The sequence below is a fragment of the Onthophagus taurus genome, chromosome 7 (genome assembly GCF_036711975.1).
Source record: "Onthophagus taurus isolate NC chromosome 7, IU_Otau_3.0, whole genome shotgun sequence".
NCBI classification, from domain to species: Eukaryota; Metazoa; Arthropoda; class Insecta; order Coleoptera; family Scarabaeidae; genus Onthophagus; species Onthophagus taurus.
In genome coordinates, this window is record NC_091972.1 from 16,638,063 (window position 1) to 16,656,921 (window position 18,859).

The 18,859-nt window shown below is 32.6% G+C and overlaps 1 protein-coding gene and 1 long non-coding RNA gene across 5 annotated transcripts in view; both read right to left on the minus strand.

Moving 5' to 3' along the window:
* Nucleotides 1-18,859, minus strand: part of LOC111423611 (Calbindin 53E) — a 145,091-nt gene that overhangs the window by 76,969 nt on the left and 49,263 nt on the right. For 3 of the 4 annotated variants that reach the window (XM_071197867.1, XM_071197865.1, XM_023056912.2), the window contains one exon: nucleotides 6,062-6,115. The exons of the other annotated variant lie outside the window; for it this stretch is intronic. In XM_071197867.1, the coding sequence (XP_071053968.1) occupies nucleotides 6,062-6,115 (54 nt within the window). The remainder of the gene's footprint in view (nucleotides 1-6,061; nucleotides 6,116-18,859) is intronic. 4 annotated transcript variants of the gene reach the window in all.
* On the minus strand, nucleotides 11,715-12,239 carry LOC139430617 (uncharacterized). Its single transcript, XR_011641010.1, has 2 exons — nucleotides 12,042-12,239; nucleotides 11,715-11,979 (listed from the first exon to the last, which is right to left on the minus strand). It is a non-coding gene; the product is annotated as an uncharacterized lncRNA (long non-coding RNA).

An 18,859-nucleotide genomic window follows, 5' to 3' on the forward strand; every position in this document is an offset into this window, starting at 1 on the left:
CATACATTGGATAGTCATCAATTGGATACTGAAAAAAAAAGATTTAATATAAAAGATTTTCATTAAAAAAAATAATAAGTATCATTTTACTTAACAAGGTTATTAATATTTTTATTTAAGTCCAATAAATATTTTTGCAAGAATTAATTAGATTGTACTTTTCCTATCAAAACTCGCTATGTAATTTTATTTTTAGTAAACCAAAACATACCAATTTAGAATTTAAAAAGAATTGCATGTATTTAACTGATGTTCAAACTTAGTATAAATACGAGTTGATACGTTATTGAAAACCAATTACAACCAAGAATCTTAAAAGATCGGTTATATTAAAGTCAACGAAAATGAAATACTTAATCGTTCTTGTTGCCGTTATTGCTGCGGCTGTAGGTGATGAGGTAAAAGACATTTAAATTTCTTATTATTTAGTTGTAAATAAATCACCTTACAGGCAATTACTGCTGATGAAATAACCAGATTAAGGACTATCTCAACAGAATGCGAAACCTCTAGCAAAGTTGCTCACGAAAAGCTCACTGATATGAGAAAACATAACCATTTCGATGACGACGATCAACACCTCAAGGATTACATGTTCTGCGTGTTCAAGAAAATCCACTGGATGAACGAAGATGGTACCGTTGATGCGGAACACCTCAAGAAGGACGTTCATAGAAGCACCGACTCTCTCACCGCCATGAGACATTGCAAGGGAACGAAGGGCAGCAATGGGCCGGAACTTGCATACAACATTTACAAATGTTATTTGCAACATCTCCCCGCCGATTACAAACATCCTCTGTAAATCTTTTATAAATTCTAAAAGCGTCAATTACAACTGATAAAATATATAAATAATACTTTTTTTTTAATTTTAAAGATATAAAACACAACTCACGACAAAAGTTTAAAAATTTTTATCGGCTAATTTAACCTTTAACACACATAAGGAAGTTATAACCTCTATGGAAACTATATATACAGTACGAATCAGTCGTTGAGTTAAGAAACGTTCTTAACCAAAAAGTTAAAAATGAAATATTTAATTTTACTAATACTTTTCGGTGTAGTTGTTGGCAAGGTATTAATAGATTTATTTGAAAATCCCTAATTTTTATACACTTTTTTTAATAGTTGTACACTCCACAAACAGAAGCACTATTCAAAAACATTATTATTAAATGTGAGAAAGAAGCAAACATCGAACGTGCATTGATAGTTGATTTTATGAACAAAAAGTTTTCCGACGATGATGTGTTAAAACATTTTCTCTTCTGTTTTTATTTACAACTGGGTTTTATAAGACAAGATGGTACTGTAAATAAAGAAGCCGTAATTAATTTTGATGATAACTTAATAGGCGATTCTAAAGCAGCTAATGCTGCTTGCAGCAATATAAAAGGTGGGAATGGATTGGAATCTGCTTATTTATTAGCTAAATGTTATATGGCTGGGTTACCAAAACATGAATTTGCTGGAGTAGAATTATAAAAATATATCATATACATTTATTTCTCTGTTTTAAAATATAATGTTTAATCTTGTTTGAACCTTTCTTTATTTTACCTATTTAATGTGCAACTCGAATGCTGCATCTACAGTTGCAAGGTTGCATCGCCTCATTAATCCTTGTTACGTTTTTTATTTTCCATCCTAAGTCCGAAGAAAATACTCTCCCTACTTACCTTGTCTCATAAATAGTTCGGTTGAGATATTTGAGATATCTTGGTATGTATATCGAAATAGTAAAAAATGTGGTCTCGTTACAAGAATTTCAAATTTAGCACAGGCTCTCATTGGCTAAGAGCTGGTTTTATATATCAGATAAATTTATCAAGAGGTGGAGGAGAACAGAAGGAGAAAATAAAACGAAGACTATGAATTAAATATGATCTGCTTGCATGGTATTGCGACATAAAAACACCTCTTTCATTTCTTCTAAGAAAAGTAGGAGATGAACTTTATTAATTTATCATCGCAAGAATGGAAAGTTAGTACATTCGAGAATGTTAACTTCATTGGTAAGCAAAAAAAATGGATCGGTTTCATTCAAGGCAAACTGCCAGAGTTGAAATCACTTTACTATGGGCTTCAGTGGCTTGCTTTCATACTCGCGGAAAGATACACTTTGTTAGGTATATCTAAACCGCCGAGGTTACAATAAAATTAGATACTTTTATTAGATACTGGAATAATTTCCTGAATGCTGAAATCTGAAAGCTGAATCATTTCCGGAAAACTGGAATCACGTACTAGATACTGGGATAGTTAAATTAAACATTATAGAGCGGAATCATCAATTGGATACTGGAGTTACCTACTAGCTATTAGAATTATCGATTGGATACTAAAATTGTTCCCTATTTGTGCTGCACCTAATTTCTAAATAATGAAACCCAGCAATTGAGTACGGAAATCATCTGTTGCATACTGGAATCACACTTTAGTTACGGGAATCATCTCTGGACAACTGGCATCATACCCAAGATGCTGAAATAATACGTTGCATTCTAATTTTTACCTGTATGGAAACTATGCATAATTATAATTAATAATTCACTAGGATTAACTAGATATTGGGATTTACAGAAACTGTATAGAAACTAGCTGAATATTACAATCTTGCAATGCATAGTGAAATCATCCATTTTAGATTTGAATCATTCTTTGAATATTGAAAACATCCAAGAGACACTGTAGTTATCTACTCAAGACTGGATACTGGAACTCATTTAGTGATTCAACTTTTGCTTCATCAATGATTTAGGTGACACACAAATTCAACGTTGGTTTAATAGAACCCAAAAATTGAATATTAGAATTATTAACTAAGTACTAGAGTCATCTATTTGATCCATTCGCTTGCAAAGTTTCACTAAATACTGGAATGATACCGAGCACCGACGACCCAAAATGCTTAATAAATGGCATTTCATCATGTCGATCATATTGGTATCATTTATTTAAGTTTCTTGTCTATCTTATCTTAATACATCTTCTTCATCGTGGTTTTATCGCCATTGAAAATAACTCAACCCAATAAAATCTAATTGTAACAAGAACAACTAAAAAAAAACACTCTCACTTTCCAATTGTATATCCGGAGAAGACTGGGACAAAGTGGACAGACTAACAATGGAGAAGGCTAATCGCGAATTTCAGAAGACCCGTGACACACACATCAAGAAGTTTTAATCTCTGGAACGCCAGTCGCAAAAGAAGAAAGGTAATAGTTCACCAGTAGAAACAATCGTCATTAACAGATCGAATGTCCCACTAACGAAAGACGAAACCTCTGTGCTCGCCAAAGGATTGAACTACGCAATCGCCCCGAAGAAGGTCCCAAAGGAGGAAATCATCTGCGAAGTGGAAGCAGCTGTTCGAGTGATGCCTGCACTGAAAGCCGAAGAGATCCGACAAGAAGTTGCGAGAGTATTGAAGTCAGCAAAACCACCAAAATCCAACTTGACGGTTGGTGAAAAGAAGGCACTCCGATCTATAAAAGAAAAATCAGAAATCGTCGTGTTACCAGCAGACAAGGGGAATGCCACCGTTGTTATGGACAGGAAAGAATACGACGACAAAATGATGAACTTACTGGACCCAGCCACCTACAGGAAGATCAAGAAGGACCCCACAGACAAAATCGTTAGAAAAATGAAGGAACTGATAAAATCCACAGGAATTCCAGCAGAACAGCAGAAAGGTTTGTTTGTGCAGGCGCCGGTACCACCAAGAATCTACGGACTACCGAAGATTCACAAACCAGACGTCCCCCTCCGCCCTATCGTCAGCGCCATCAACTCCCCAACATACCAGCTGGCTAAACATCTTGCAAAGATTCTGTCCCCCTTTACAGGTAACACGGAATCGTATGTCAGGGATTCTACACATTTTGTGGAATCGGTAAAAGGTGTAAAGCTGGATGCTGGGGATATGTTGGTAAGTTTGGATGTGGAATCCCTTTTTACTAGGGTACCAGTTAAGGATGCTGTAGAGGGTCTTCGCCGAAAACTCATTCCGGAGGGTTTACCAGGATACGTGCCAGATCTGGTGGAGTATTGCTTATCGTCGACGTATTTCAGCTGGAAAGGAGAATTTTACGAGCAGTTCGAAGGGGCAGCCATGGGATCTCCACTATCGCCAGTTATAGCTAATTTCTACATGGAATTATTCGAAGAGGACGCTTTGAAGAAGAGCCAGTGGAAACCAAAACTATGGCTCCGATATGTGGATGACACGTTTGTGATATGGCAACATGGTCAAAAACGGCTCCAAGAGTTCTTGGATCACTTGAACTCTCAACATCCTATGATTAAGTTCACCATGGAAACAGAAACTGCCAAAAAACTACCTTTCCTAGATGTGTTGGTCACCAGGACGACAAATGGAGATATAGAACTTGGTGTATACCGAAAGAAGACCCATACCAACAGGTATTTACAGGCATGTTCACATCATCATCCCCAACAGAAGAGGTCCGTGATCCGTACATTATTTCAGCGAGCAGCGAGACTATGTGAAGGAGAGAACTTGAAGAAGGGGCAACACTTTCTACGAGGCGTGCTGCAGAAGAATGGATACACTTCGAGGGACATCAACCAGGCCATCAAGCAGCGAAAACAGAAAGAGGACACGGTAAGTACAAAACCACTTGGATTTATCTGTCTTCCCTATGTTTCAGGTGTAACGGAACGAATTGCTAGGCACCTCAAGAAAAACGACATCATAGTGCGGTACGGGAATTCGGAACACACTCCTAATAGCCAAGGACAAACTAACTCCATTAAAAGGAGCGGGAGTCTATCGACTATCGTGTAGTTGTGGGAAGGTTTATGTTGTCCAAACTGGGCGCAACGTCGAGTGCCGCATCAAGGAGCATGAGAGGGATGTAAGGCTGAAGAAGATCCAGCAGTCGGCGGTTGCGGAACATTGCCATGCAGAGGGGCACCGAATAGACTTCGAACAAACAAAGGTGCTGGCTAGGGACAACAGATACTACCAAAGACTGACAAGAGAAGCCATAGAGATTCACCGACATAAAAATAACGTCAACAGAGAGGATGGCTGGGAGCTTAGCAGAACATGGAAGATGGTGGTGAACATGAAGACCTCTTCCCGCCTCACACCGGACGCGACGCAATTAGTTATTAATTAGTTTGTAATTAGCGTTAACTGATTATTAATTAGTTTTTCCAACTTATACAGCGTGTCCCGTATCTTCCGCATCAGAGCATTATACGATTGTACGATACATTATTCTGAAGCGATCTATCTAATAAAATTTTTTCGAAATGTTTATAATAACCGCACGGGAACTGTTTAAACGAACTGTTTTTCGTCCAATCAGCAGATCGCAAATCAGCCTCAGGTAGTCGGTGCCTCCTTCGGCCGGTCCGCTACGCCGATGATAACTCGTTTCCCACGTGTAGTCACCAATAGATTCGTCACGGAAAGAGAAATAAACTTTTTCGGTGAATCAAAGTCGTCCGTTATTGGTCGTTGTTAAACAGTTCCCGTGCGGTTATTATAAACATTTCGAAAAAAATTTATAAGAAAGATCGCTTCAGAATAATGTATTCTACAACCGTATAATGCTCTGATGCGGAAGATACGGGACACGCTGTATATAGTTACCGATTTTTTGATCTCGTCACTTCGAACCAGTTTCTGAAGAAGGTTTCAACATGGCATCCGAAACGTCAAACCTTTTATTAAAAGACGCACGGCAAAACCCGAAAGTTTCTAGTATTAGTTCTAATCTTAGTTTAATTCACACCGGCCGTGAAAGCCTTCGTACTTATAACAACAACTAAGATTGAAAATGGTTTTGATGTCAAAAAATAGAGAAAGCATCTTACAGATAATGTAACATTTGTATAACTAGCCGCAACTAATTAGATACTAGATATCTAGTGTACCCAGACCATCTAATATACCAAGCTATGTATGAACCATTATGTTAGCTTTAGGAAAATGGAATAACAAATTTTGTTAACTACTCCTTGATTATCAGAAAATGTAAATTATTTTGATAATTTTTATATTTTTAATTTCTTACCTCAGTTATTACGGAAGTTTTCAAACACCAAATTCGACGAAGAAGTCTTAATTTCTGCAAGAAGAAAATATCAATTTTTTACAACCTCTCATAATATTATAAATGAATTAGAATATAAAAAAATCGAGGTTTTACATAAAATAATAGATTTGTTGACTGATTTAAGTGGTACTATTTGTGGGTAAGGGAAGGTAGGATAACCGGGGCGTGATCCCCAAATAGAACACGATTCCATTCGGTCGGTGTAGCTCCGGAGCTAGATTGAAAACATGGAACATCAGGGGATGAGGACGATTGAGCCGGAAAATTACGATGGCAACCCTACAAATCACGCAAATTTGTCGATTGAGGGATTTTGGGATATTAAAAGTTACAGATTGTAATTAACTAGAATCAAATCACATTTTTATATTGAAAGAAAATATATTTTTCTTATCTACGCAAATACATATATGTTGTTAAAATTTTACAATGGATATTTAACATCGTGTGGCATGTGTTCTAATAAACATTTGTAAACTGCATAAGCTGTAGCAGCGTGGGTACTACCATGTTTATCCATACACTCCTTCATAGGCCCAATATCGGTCATAATCTCTTTCAAATGAGTTTTAATTTCATCTTTCTTTAGGTGACCATCATTGTCCATCCACGTCATTTTTTTGAAACAACAATGCATGTAGTCTTTTAGGTGTTCATCGGTATCGTCAAAATGTTTTAATCTGAGTTGAACTACTTTTTCGTGGTCCACATGGGTAGTTTCCTCACATTCTGTAGCAATTTTCTTCATTCTCTCAACATTTTCTGGAGTATGATGTCCCTGATGAATTATATTGTTAACGAATAAATTTTAATTAATAAAATATTTCTTACATGACTGGCTGCTACATAAACGATTAAAGCTGCAATAATAATAAACGACTTCATTTTCGTTGATTTTATCAATCACTAAATTGTCGAGGTAAATCTTCTTCTTATATACGTTTTGGTAATTACGATACGTACACAATGGAAGGTTTTCGGAGGTTTCAATAACATGTTTATAGTATTGAAGGAAGCAAAAACATCAACAGTTGATATTATGATTGTTACTTTAATGAATTCCATCTATCAATTTCGAACAGATATAGAAAGCTAATTACGAACTTAATAGACTTGATATATCACAATGATAAATCAAGGTAACTGATAGATTTGTGATCTTGTATAGATAGGGTTCCCAATTCAAACTAAAATGGCTACGTAACCGGATTATTGCATCCCGATTATCACATATATTAACCTTTAGCACGAAATAATCAGTACAAATTCTCCTTCGAAGCGAAACGTTTCACAAATCAAATTCATTTCAAAATAAAAAATCAAAATGAAAACTTCAATTTTATTAATAACGTTTCTTTGTGGTGTTTACAGTGAGGTATTTACAATTTTATTTTAACTATTTGATTTATTAATTATTACACGTAACAGCTCTATACTACAGAACAACAAGTTTTTATGAAAAACTTTGTCAAGATATGCCAGGAAGCTACAAATACTACAACTCCAATGCTACAAGATTTTGCGAAAAGAAAATATTCTAACGATGACGTGTTAAAACATTTTATGTTCTGTTTTTATAAGGGATTGGGTATTATGAAAGAAGACGGTTCCGTAGATAAAGAAGCTTTCATAAAGTTAAGTGAAAGCTTAAAAGATAGTGCTAAAACTGCTGCTATCACATGCCTTGACAAACGAGGTGCAAATGGACCGGAAACTGCTTTTGTAATAGCGAAATGCTATTTGCAAGGGTTGCCAGAAAATGAAGACGCCAGTGTAATATTATAAAAAAATAATTATTATCAACTTTCTAAAAATGTTTAATGGTTTGTTTTAATTAAACAAAATTAATTAAATTGTAATAAATTATTTTCATTATCTACATCAATTTTCATATTAATCATCCTAGTTCTATACGAAATTAGTCTCTATTCTGAGAAATCTGATAAAACCGTTCAGAGTAATTGGAAACAGTTTTCAGGAAAAATAAGATTAGAATAAATCGTTACAAGTAGTTTAAAATCTAATCTGTTAGATTTAGATTGAATTATCAGAAATTTTGAAATTTATTTGGAACACGAAATACAACAAAATATTTCGGTAGAATCATCTTAGTTCTCTTCGAAACTATTCTCTATTCTCAGAAAGTTGAGATAATCGTTTGGATTAATCAGAAATCTGATCCAGTTTCAATAAGGTGGGGTTCATTCAAAATTATCAGCTGTCGGATTAAAATTGTTAGAAATAGTTCAAAATCTAACAGAATTCGTTGGAATTTAAAACCCCAATCAGAAATCATTTAAAAGAATGAGACTTATCAGATGCTTGAAAGAAATGGTTAGAAATTGTTAGAAAATATTAAAAATTTTGTGCAATTAGAAGTAAAATTAAAACAATCTCGATTCTCTTGGATATTATTGTATTCTGTCAAAAATCTAAGAAAATCGTTCTGAATTATCAGAGATCTGACAGAAATGACTGGAAATTATCAGCAATAGAAAAATTTATTTGGAACCCAAAACATAGCAACATATTTCGGCAAGTTCGTCTTCGTTCTATTCGAAATGATTCTCTATCCGCAATAATATGATAAGATCGTTCGGAATAATCAGATATCTGATAAATTTTTGGAAAAAATGATTTGCAGATCGTTCAAAATGATCAGTTATCATGGAATCGTTGAACACACTTCAAAATGAAATGTAATACGTTGGAAATCTTAGAACTACAATCATAAATCGTTTAAAATAATCAGACTTATCAGAAAAAAATCGTTGGGGATGGTTTGAAAATATCAGAAATTTTGTACAATTTTTAAAATTTTATATAAATTGTCAGAAGTATCATTAAAATGATCTCAATTCTAATGGATATTATTCTATTCAGTTAAAAACTTAAGTAAAGCGTTCTCGATTATCAGAGATCTACAGAAAAGAACAGAATTATCAGAAAACTATAAACTTATTTGGAATCCGAAACATTACAAAATACTTAGGTAAAATCATCTCAGGTGTATTAGGAATGGTTAAATTTCTCATTGATATGATAAAATCGTTGCAGATCTTTCAAAATTATCAGTTATACACACTTCAAAATGAAATATAATTTGTTTGAAATCTGACAACTACAATCATAAGTCGTTTAAAACATTCAGACTTATCAGATCATTGATAGAAATAGTTGAGAATGGTTTGAAACTATCAAAAATTTTGTACAATTTTTAGAATTTGACCCAAATTGTCAGAAGTATCATTACAATGATCTTAATTCTAATGGATATTATTCTAATGAGTCAAAAATTTGAGTAAAGCGTTCTCGATTATCAGAGATCTGACAGAAAAGAACATTATCAGAAAACTAAAAACTTATTTGGAATCCGAAACATTATAATATGCTTAGGTAAAATCATCTCAGGTGTATTAGGAATGGTTCAATTTCTCATTGATATGATAAAATCGTTCGGAATAATCAGAAATATGATAAATTTTTAGGGAAAATGAGTTGCAGATCATTCATAATGATCAGTTATCAGGTAAGAAACGTTGGCTACACTTTAAAATGAAATATAGTTTGTTAGAAATCTTAACTACAAACATAAATCGTTTAAAACAATCAGACTTATCAGATCTTTGAAAGAAATGGTTGGGGATAATTTGAAAATATCAGATATTTTGTAGAATTTTTAGAATTTCATATAAATTGTCAGAATTATCATTAAAATGATCTCAATTCTAATGGGTATTATTCTATTTCGTCAAAAATTTAATCAAAGCGTTCTTAATTATCAGAGATCTGATAGAAATGAACAGAATTATTAGATAACTATACATTTTTTTTGGAATCTGAAACGTTACAAAGTATTTAGGTAAAGTCATCTCAGTTCTATTAGGAACGGTTTTCGGTTCCTCATTGACATGATAAAATCGTTCGGGATAATCAGAAATATGATAAATTTTTAGGGAAAATGAGTTGCAGATCATTCAAAATGATCAGTTATCAGGTAAGAATCGTTGGATACACTTTAAAATGAAATATAGTTTGTTAGAAATCTTAACTACAAACATAAAAATCGTTTAAAACAATCACACTTATCAGATCTTTGAAAGAAATGGTTGGGGATGGTTTGAAAACATCAGATATTTTGTAGAATTTTTAGAATTTTATATAAATTGTCATTAATATCATTAAAATGATCTCAATTCCAATGAGTATTATCAAGAAAAAAGTCAAAATTTTAAGTAAAGCGTTCTTAATTATCAGAGATCTGATATAAATGAACAAAATTATCAGACAACTATAAATTTGTTTAGAATTCGAAACATTACAAAATATTTAGGTAAAACCACCTCAGTTCTATTACGAATGGTTTTCTATTCATTGATACGATAAAATCGTTCGGAATAATCACAAATCTGATAATATTTTAAGGAAAATGAGTTGCTGGTCTTTCAAAGTTATTAGTTATCAGGTAAACATCGTTAGACACACTTTAAAATGAAATATAATTTGTTGGAAATCTCACAACTACAATCATAAATCGTTTAAAACAATCAGACTTATCAGATCTTTGATAGAAATGGTTGAGAATGGTTTATAAATATCAGAAATTTTGTACAATTCTTAGAATTTTATGTAAATTGTTAGAAGTATCATTAAAATGATCTCAATTCTAATGGATATTATTCTATTCCGTCAAAAATTTAAGTAAAGCGTTCTCAATTATCAGAGATCTGATAGAAAAGAACAGATTTATCAGAAAACTATAAATTTGTTTGGAATCCAAAACGTTACAAAATATTTAGGTAAAGTTATCTCAGTTCTATTAGGAACGGTTTTCTATTTGCCAATGATATGATATCATCGTTCGAAATAATCAGAAATAGGATCAATTTTCGGAGTAAATGTTGGAGATTTTTCACAATTATCAGTTATTACATTAAAAACGTCAGAAATAGTTCAAAATCGTTGAAAATCTGTCAAAAATAATCAGAAATCGTTCAAAATAATCAAATTTATCAGATGTTTGGAAGAAATTAACAGAAACTTGATTCAATTTTTTCGAACTAAAATGAACCAGAAAATCTTTAAAATCGTTTTAATTCTCGTAAGTACTGTTATATGTTAATATTACAAATGATCAGAAATCTGATAAAAATGTTCGAAATAATCAGCAGTTTATTATTTTCTATTCGTTTATAATTATTTTATAGTAAATTACATTAAATTCTTTTAAAGTGTATTACGTATTGTTCAGTTTCTTTAAGATTCTAATAAAATCATTATCAACAATCAAAAACCTTATTCGAAAATATCAAAAATTTGATGTTATTATCAGAAATCAGTAAAAGTTGACAGAAATATCATTGTGATTGTCAAAATTGTATAAAATTATTCTATTTTTACAGAAATCTATTATAATTATTACCAAGTATCAGACATCGAATAAAATCGTTTGAAATTATCAGAAAATTGATGCAATTCATTTTTAATGCGAAAGAATGATTAGAAATTTCATTGAAACCGTCTTAATCCCTTTTCAAATTGTTCTTATTTCATTTAGTTATTTTTATCTATTAGAAATGTGATAGAATTGTTGGGTTATAAAAAGAATTAATAGATCTAAACATTTATTTAGTACATATAATTTTTTTTCACGCTTAATTCAATGTTACCAAATGACACATGTTACTATTACCTGTTCTTCTACGACAATCATTTACTTTTCGTTGGTAAGCATTTACCCTATTGAGACTGAGCCCACCATCGTGTGTCATCATTCCAAATACTTTTAAAAAGCAGTGTGGATATTTAGTTAGATCCCCCGCAGATTGTTTCAGGCAATATGATTGCGCTGCTTTAAGTTCTTCAGGCTTCAAATGCTATAGAAAAATTGTGACCGTTTAAACTTTTTTTATATTTATGTTAGAATTAAATTACTTACGCCTTTATTTTGACTTAAAACGGGAGCAATTATTAAAAGTACCACAAAGTAATACATAATCACTCTGTTTAAAACAATCCTAAACTTTCCGCTGACCAAAGGTTTGTCAATACTGATTTAAACGGGAAATTAAATAGTAATGTTTTTAATTAACAATTTTATAGCATTTTCATTGATTAATGAGATTTGTTAATTAATGTCGTTCCATATTAAATACGCATAAAATTATAGTAAATAATTAAAATTTAATATATGGATTATTCTTCATAGAGTTAATAATTATTTAAATTTGTATTAGAATTACGTCAATTTTCGATCAATATGTATTGAAAGTTAATTATATCTAGTAAAACAAATACGAATTTAAATCATGTACACAATCTCCTTTGTTGTTTTCAACCAGATTCTAATATTAGTATTGTTTAATCTACGGATGTAAGTATAAATTGATAATAAATACAGTATATACAGTGGGACGTTCAAAGATCAGTTAGTATTCTTTAGTAACTTTAATAACACACATCAACAGAAGAAAAGTAACGATGAAGTTTCTAGTGTTTACGTTTCTTTTCGTCATAGTAACAGCGGAAATTGTAAGTTTCCTTTCAATTTCGAAACTTAATTGTAACTCAAAACTTATTTCCCCCCGCTCTATAGCTTTATACAAAGGAACAAATTGAAACTACAAACGCGATTTTGAATGGTTGCGTAGAAGTAACGAAAATTAAACCGGAGAAAATTGAAGATATGAAAAACCGAATTTTCGATGAAGACCAAACTGCCAAGGAGTACATTTTATGTATTTATAAAAAGTTTCGATTTATTGAAGAGGACGGCACAATAAATAAAGGAAACTTGAGGAAGTTTTTCGGACAACACGCTTTGGCTGGGGCTACGTTGGATAAATGTATCGATGAAAAAGGAGATTCTCCAGCAGCCACCACTTATTTAATCGCGAAATGTTACATACAAGGTCTACCTCCAGATGTCAAAGGTTGGTTGTGATGCGATTATTGAGAAGGAAGATTCTATTTATACGTAAATGTTAACTAAACGATGATTATTAATTTATATTTTTTGTATTAACTTTTTTAAAATATTTTTACCTCTAAAGATTAATTAATAAATACTCATATTATAAATAAACCTTTTATTTTAAATTATCGAATTGTTAACGTTTCAATCTTTGCAAACTACACAAGTAATTATATATACCTAATCTTCGACGACAATCGTTAACTTTTTGAAGATAAGCATCTATAGTAAGAACACTAATACTGCCATCGTTAGTAATCAACCCAAAAGTTTTTAATAAACAATATGGGTACATACTTGAATTATTACGACTCTCTATTCGACACTTTTTAGATGCTTTTCGAAGTTCCGTAAGTTTAATTTCCTACAAAAAAGATGTTAACTTAGTGTTTATTAAATTAGAAAATTTCTTACTTTTTCATTATTTAAGCAAAAAACAGGAAGGATTATTATTAAAAGTATCAAGTAAAAGCACATAGTAGTATTAATGTTATCCAATTTAAATTGGAATTTAATACAAAATAAAACGCAAAACAATAACATTTTTAATTAATAAAATTTTATAGCCATTTTTATGAAGTAACAATTTCAATGAAAAAAACTAACCAAGGTTAATTTTATAACCAAAATTATATAGAAAGGGTAAACTAAGATATGGAGACTTCAAAAGATGAAATACTTTAAAAAATAGTTTCCTTGTCGAGTTATGCTTAAATTAGCTTAAATCATCTCGATGACACATGTTGCATATTGTGAAGGCATATTTTGAAACTGTTGCAAAAGTAGCAAGAAATACAAATAATTTATAGTTCCAATCGATTTGAGACATCTGCATAATATCTGGCTAGAACGAAACAAGTTAAAATTATTAAAAGACAATTATTTCGAGAAGTAGTCACGCTACTGCCTTAGCAGCAAAGTTACTTTGGTTATTTAATACCTATGTAACGCCGCTGCATCAGCTTCTAGATGATATCATTGCAATTCATCTGCGATGCGATTGCCTCGTGTTCTACTGCTACTGCCTCATCTTCTAATAACCCAATCGGCCATAAAAAAATGTTTTAATCTCTCTTAATAATTGAGCTCACTTCACTGTTTTGGAAATGCCATTGCCTTGACTCTTGAATGACATGAACCTTCACCATTTCGTTTCTTTAGTATTCACACTACTGCCTTAACAGCAAAACTGCTTCAGTTATTCACTGCATCGGCTTTTACATGTCATGAATGCATTGAAAAAACATCTTGACAATTAATTCCACTTCGCTGCCTGGACAACGACGTTACCGGAATCTATTGCTACAGTCTCAACAGCTAAGCAGCTTCAGCTTCTAAACAACATAATCGAATATACACAAAACGTTTATAAATATCTTTCTTGGGTTCTACTGCTACTGCCTCAGCAGCCGAGCTGCTTCGACTTCTAAATAACCCAATCGATCATAAATTTTGGAAATGCCATTGCCTCGACTCTTGAATGAGATGAATCTTCACAATTTCGTTTCTTTAGTATTCACATTACTGCCTTAACAGCAAAGCTGCTTCGGGTATTCACTACACCGGCTTTTAGATGACATGAATGCATTGAAATAACATTTTGACAATTAATTTCAATTCGCTGCCTCGACAACGCAGTTCCCACGGAATCTATTGCTACAGTCTCAGCAGCTAAGCTGCTTCAGCTTCTAAACAACATAATCGAATATACACAAAACGTTTATAAATATCTTTCTTGGGTTCTACTGCTACTGCCTCAGCAGCAGCTTCGGTTGCTAAATAACCCAATCGATCATAAAAAAATGTTTAAATCTCTTTTAATAATTGAGCTCAGTTCACTGTTTTGGAAATGCCATTGCCTCGACTTTTGAATAACATGAATCTTCACAATTTCGTTTCTTTAATATTCACACTACTGCCATAACAGCACAGCTTCTTCGGTTATTAATTCCACTTCGCTGCCTCGACAACGCGGTTCCCTCGGAATCTATTGCTACAGGCTTCTAAACAACATAATCGAATACATACAAAACATTTATAAATTTGTTTCATTTTATCTGCAATACGACTGCCTCGGGTTCTACTGGTACTGCCCATTAATACAAACTAAATAACCCATTAAATACAAACAAAATTATTAAATCTTTCTTATCAATTGAGTACACTTCACTGCCTTGGCAAATACATCGGCTCTTGAATGATATGAATGCTTTGAAAATAAATCTTCAGTTATTACTAAAGATAGAAAGTTGCGGTTTTCGGGAAGCTTAGCTACTTTTTTGTGAAATTTACAATGCCGCAAACCATATCTTCATAGCTTTCTTCGTTTTTGATATATAGGGAGTGTTTCAAAATATACCATTTTCAGACACCCCTTGTATCTCGGCTATGCGGATACTTAATGAAAAAGTAAAAACGAGTTCTAATAATTTTTTGCACGTAGAATCCAATAGTGCACGTAGAATTTTTCTAGTCATCACAGTTTTTGAGTTATAAATACAACTTAGGTTTTTTTAAATGGAACCACCTATATTTAATTTTTTTATTGAACTAGAATTTTTTCAAGCTTTTCCAAGATATATAATCTTACCTTTATCATCAACAATGCAGTTTCCTCGGGTTCTACTGCTAGTGCCTCAGCGGCAGACCTGCTTTGCCTTCTAAATAAAGACATCAAAACTTGTGCAAAACAAAATCAGCTGAAGCAAATAGCAATATCAATTAGTTTGGGCTGCATATTCATAGTAAGTAGAATGTTTGTCAAACTTTTAGGATTTATTACTGAATTTTATTATCAGTAATAAGAAGTTCTAGTAACAACAACCTGGTGATGATAAAAATAACCAGCAAAATACAACGTATAAGAAAACAGGTGGTAGAAAAAAACTTATAAAATTATTTGGTCTTGACCTAATGATTAAGGATACAAACCGGTGTAAGACAGGGAGACGGTCTAAGCCCCGCAGCCTTCAACTGGATCATGAACGAAATAATAACGGATGTGAAAAGAGTTGGAACACTGAAGATACTTTGTTATGCGGACCATGCTGGCTTTTTGGCGGATGAAGGTAACATTCAAAAGATGCAGTATCAACTAGAAGAAACAGCAACAAAATTCACCATGGTGTCATGGTGTCAAAAACAAAATCTGTAACAATAGCAGGGGAACCACGCACATGAGCAGGTGGTGAGATTTAAATATCATGGCGTCAATATTACCAGCAGAAACTCCATGAAGAAGTTATAAGTCAACATACAATATGACAAAACTAATATACGTCCATAGAAAGCAATATCCCCCATATACAGGGTGTTCATTTCAAAACTTTCCACCTCAATTTCTGTAAATCCGGAAGTTTAAAAAGAAAATCGCTGAAATAGGTAAAGAATAAAACCAAGGGGGACAACTTTTTATGCAAAAATTGACTCACTCACTTCAACCCCCCGCCGCCAGAAACCAACCCCTTAAAAATCTTAAATGGAAAGGGGTGTCAAGTGATACCTCATTTTAAAGGTCTTTTAAGGTACTACATGTTAGTATTTATTTAAAAAAAAAATAAATTATTGATCGATTCGTTTTCGAAATTTTTGCGAAAATCTTTGTTTTGTATTTCCCGCTTTAATTAATATTAAATACTTTAATCACCTTCTTAAAAGCAAGAATAAGTAATCTTTTATTATTAATTTATAAAATTAAATTACCATGTTCGTTTTTACAACGACCATTAAACCTTTATTATTTCGGAGCAATCGGAAATATTTAAGAAAACTAAACACGTATAATTATGAATTAAACTAAATTTTATTGAAAGTATTTTACATTAAACCTGTATGAAAATTACTGTTGACTCGAATGGCCAAAAAAAGGAAAAAAAGATACGAAATTTTTCTCTTTCTATAAACGAGTTATAGGCAGGCTCACAGTGCGAGAAAAGAATAAAATAAAAGTGCAATTCTAAACATAAGTTTATTTAGTTATTACTTAAACAACTTTGTGTTATCCACTTAACAAAGTTATTTAAATAAAACAGCAATAATGGTTTACAGTTTGCAGGAAAGGATTGAAATTGTATTAATGTATGGATCCCACAATGAATGTGCTCGACGAACTGCCGCAGTTTTTAATGAAAGGCATCCAGATAAGAACGTATCTCATACATACGTCCTGAATCTCATGAAGAAATTCACTCAGACTGGGTCCGTTGCCAACATAAAACATAATGAGTCGAGAGTTTTGAATGAAACCGCTCAACTGGAAGTGTTGGGTCATTTCGGTATCAACCCCAATCCTTCATTGCGTCAGGTATCTCGTGCAACTGGTATATCCTTAGGTTCTGTTCATAAAGTTGTAAAACTTCACAAATTCCATCCTTATAAATTGAAAATACATCAAGAGCTAACAGAAGACGATTTTGACAGGAGAATACAGTTTTGTGAAGAAGTGACCACTATTATTAATAATAACAACGTTTTTGTGAAAAATATCTGCTTTAGTGATGAATGCACTTTTTCTTTAAATGGATTTGTAAATAAACATACCTGCAGATATTGGAGTAATGAAAACCCTCATCTGACTGTAGAAGGGCATACACAATATCCTGAAAAAGTTAATGTATGGGCCGGCATTTTGAGAGACCAAGTGATTGGTCCAGTGTTTATCGATGGAAATTTAAACGGCGAAGTATACTTGAATATGTTAGAAAATACTATCAATCCATTAATTACGGAAGCTCTCGAAAATCAGTTGGATAGAGAAGAAAATGCCTTACTTAATGCGAATGAATTACATTTTCAACAAGACGGAGCTCCTCCTCACTATGTTCTCCCAGTAGGACAGTGGTTAGATAATACGTTTCCAAACAGATGGATAGGACGAAGAGGTCCTATAGAATGGCCAGCCAGATCACCAGATTTGACGCCATTAGACTTTTTTTTATGGGGTCATTTAAAGTCTGTTGTATTTACCCCTCAACCTCAAAATTTAGAAGAACTTCGTCAGAGAATTACTGCAGCTTGCCGTGGAATTCAAAGGAAAGTTTTTGAAAATGTGCGCCGTAGTTTTGAACAACGGTTGTACCATTGTTTAGCTAATAACGGACAACACTTTGAACAATTATTAAGTTGATTTTCTCTGCAAAAAGTTTTTGTACATAATTAAATAACTGAAAATAAAATAGAACGTTTCAAGCAGTTAAAAGTTGTTTAAGTAATAACCAAATAAACCTAAAAGAAAAGAAAAATGAAACAGAAATCGTTTTTTCAAAATATCTCTGACAGACGCCAGGCAAGCTAGCCAACGTAGGTATATCATTGTCAAAATAACCTAAATATCAAAGATATCGGATTGCTCCGAAATAATAAAGGTTTAATGGTCGTTGTAAAAACGAACATGGTAATTTAATTTTATAAATTAATAATAAAAGATTACTTATTCTTGCTTTTAAGAAGGTGATTAAAGTTTTTAATATTAATTAAAGCGGGAAATACAAAACAAAGATTTTCGCAAAAATTACGAAAACGAATCGATCAATAATTTATTTTTTTTTAAATAAATACTAACGTTTTGTACCTTAAAAGACCTTTAAAATGAGGTATCACTTGACACCCCTTTCCATTTAAGATTTTTAAGGGGTTGGTTTCTGGCGGCGGGGGGTTGAAGTGAGTGAGTCAATTTTTGCATAAAAAGTTGTCCCCCTTGGTTTTATTCTTTACCTATTTCAGCGATTTTCTTTTTAAACTTCCGGATTTACAGAAATTGAGGTGAAAAGTTTTGAAATGAACAC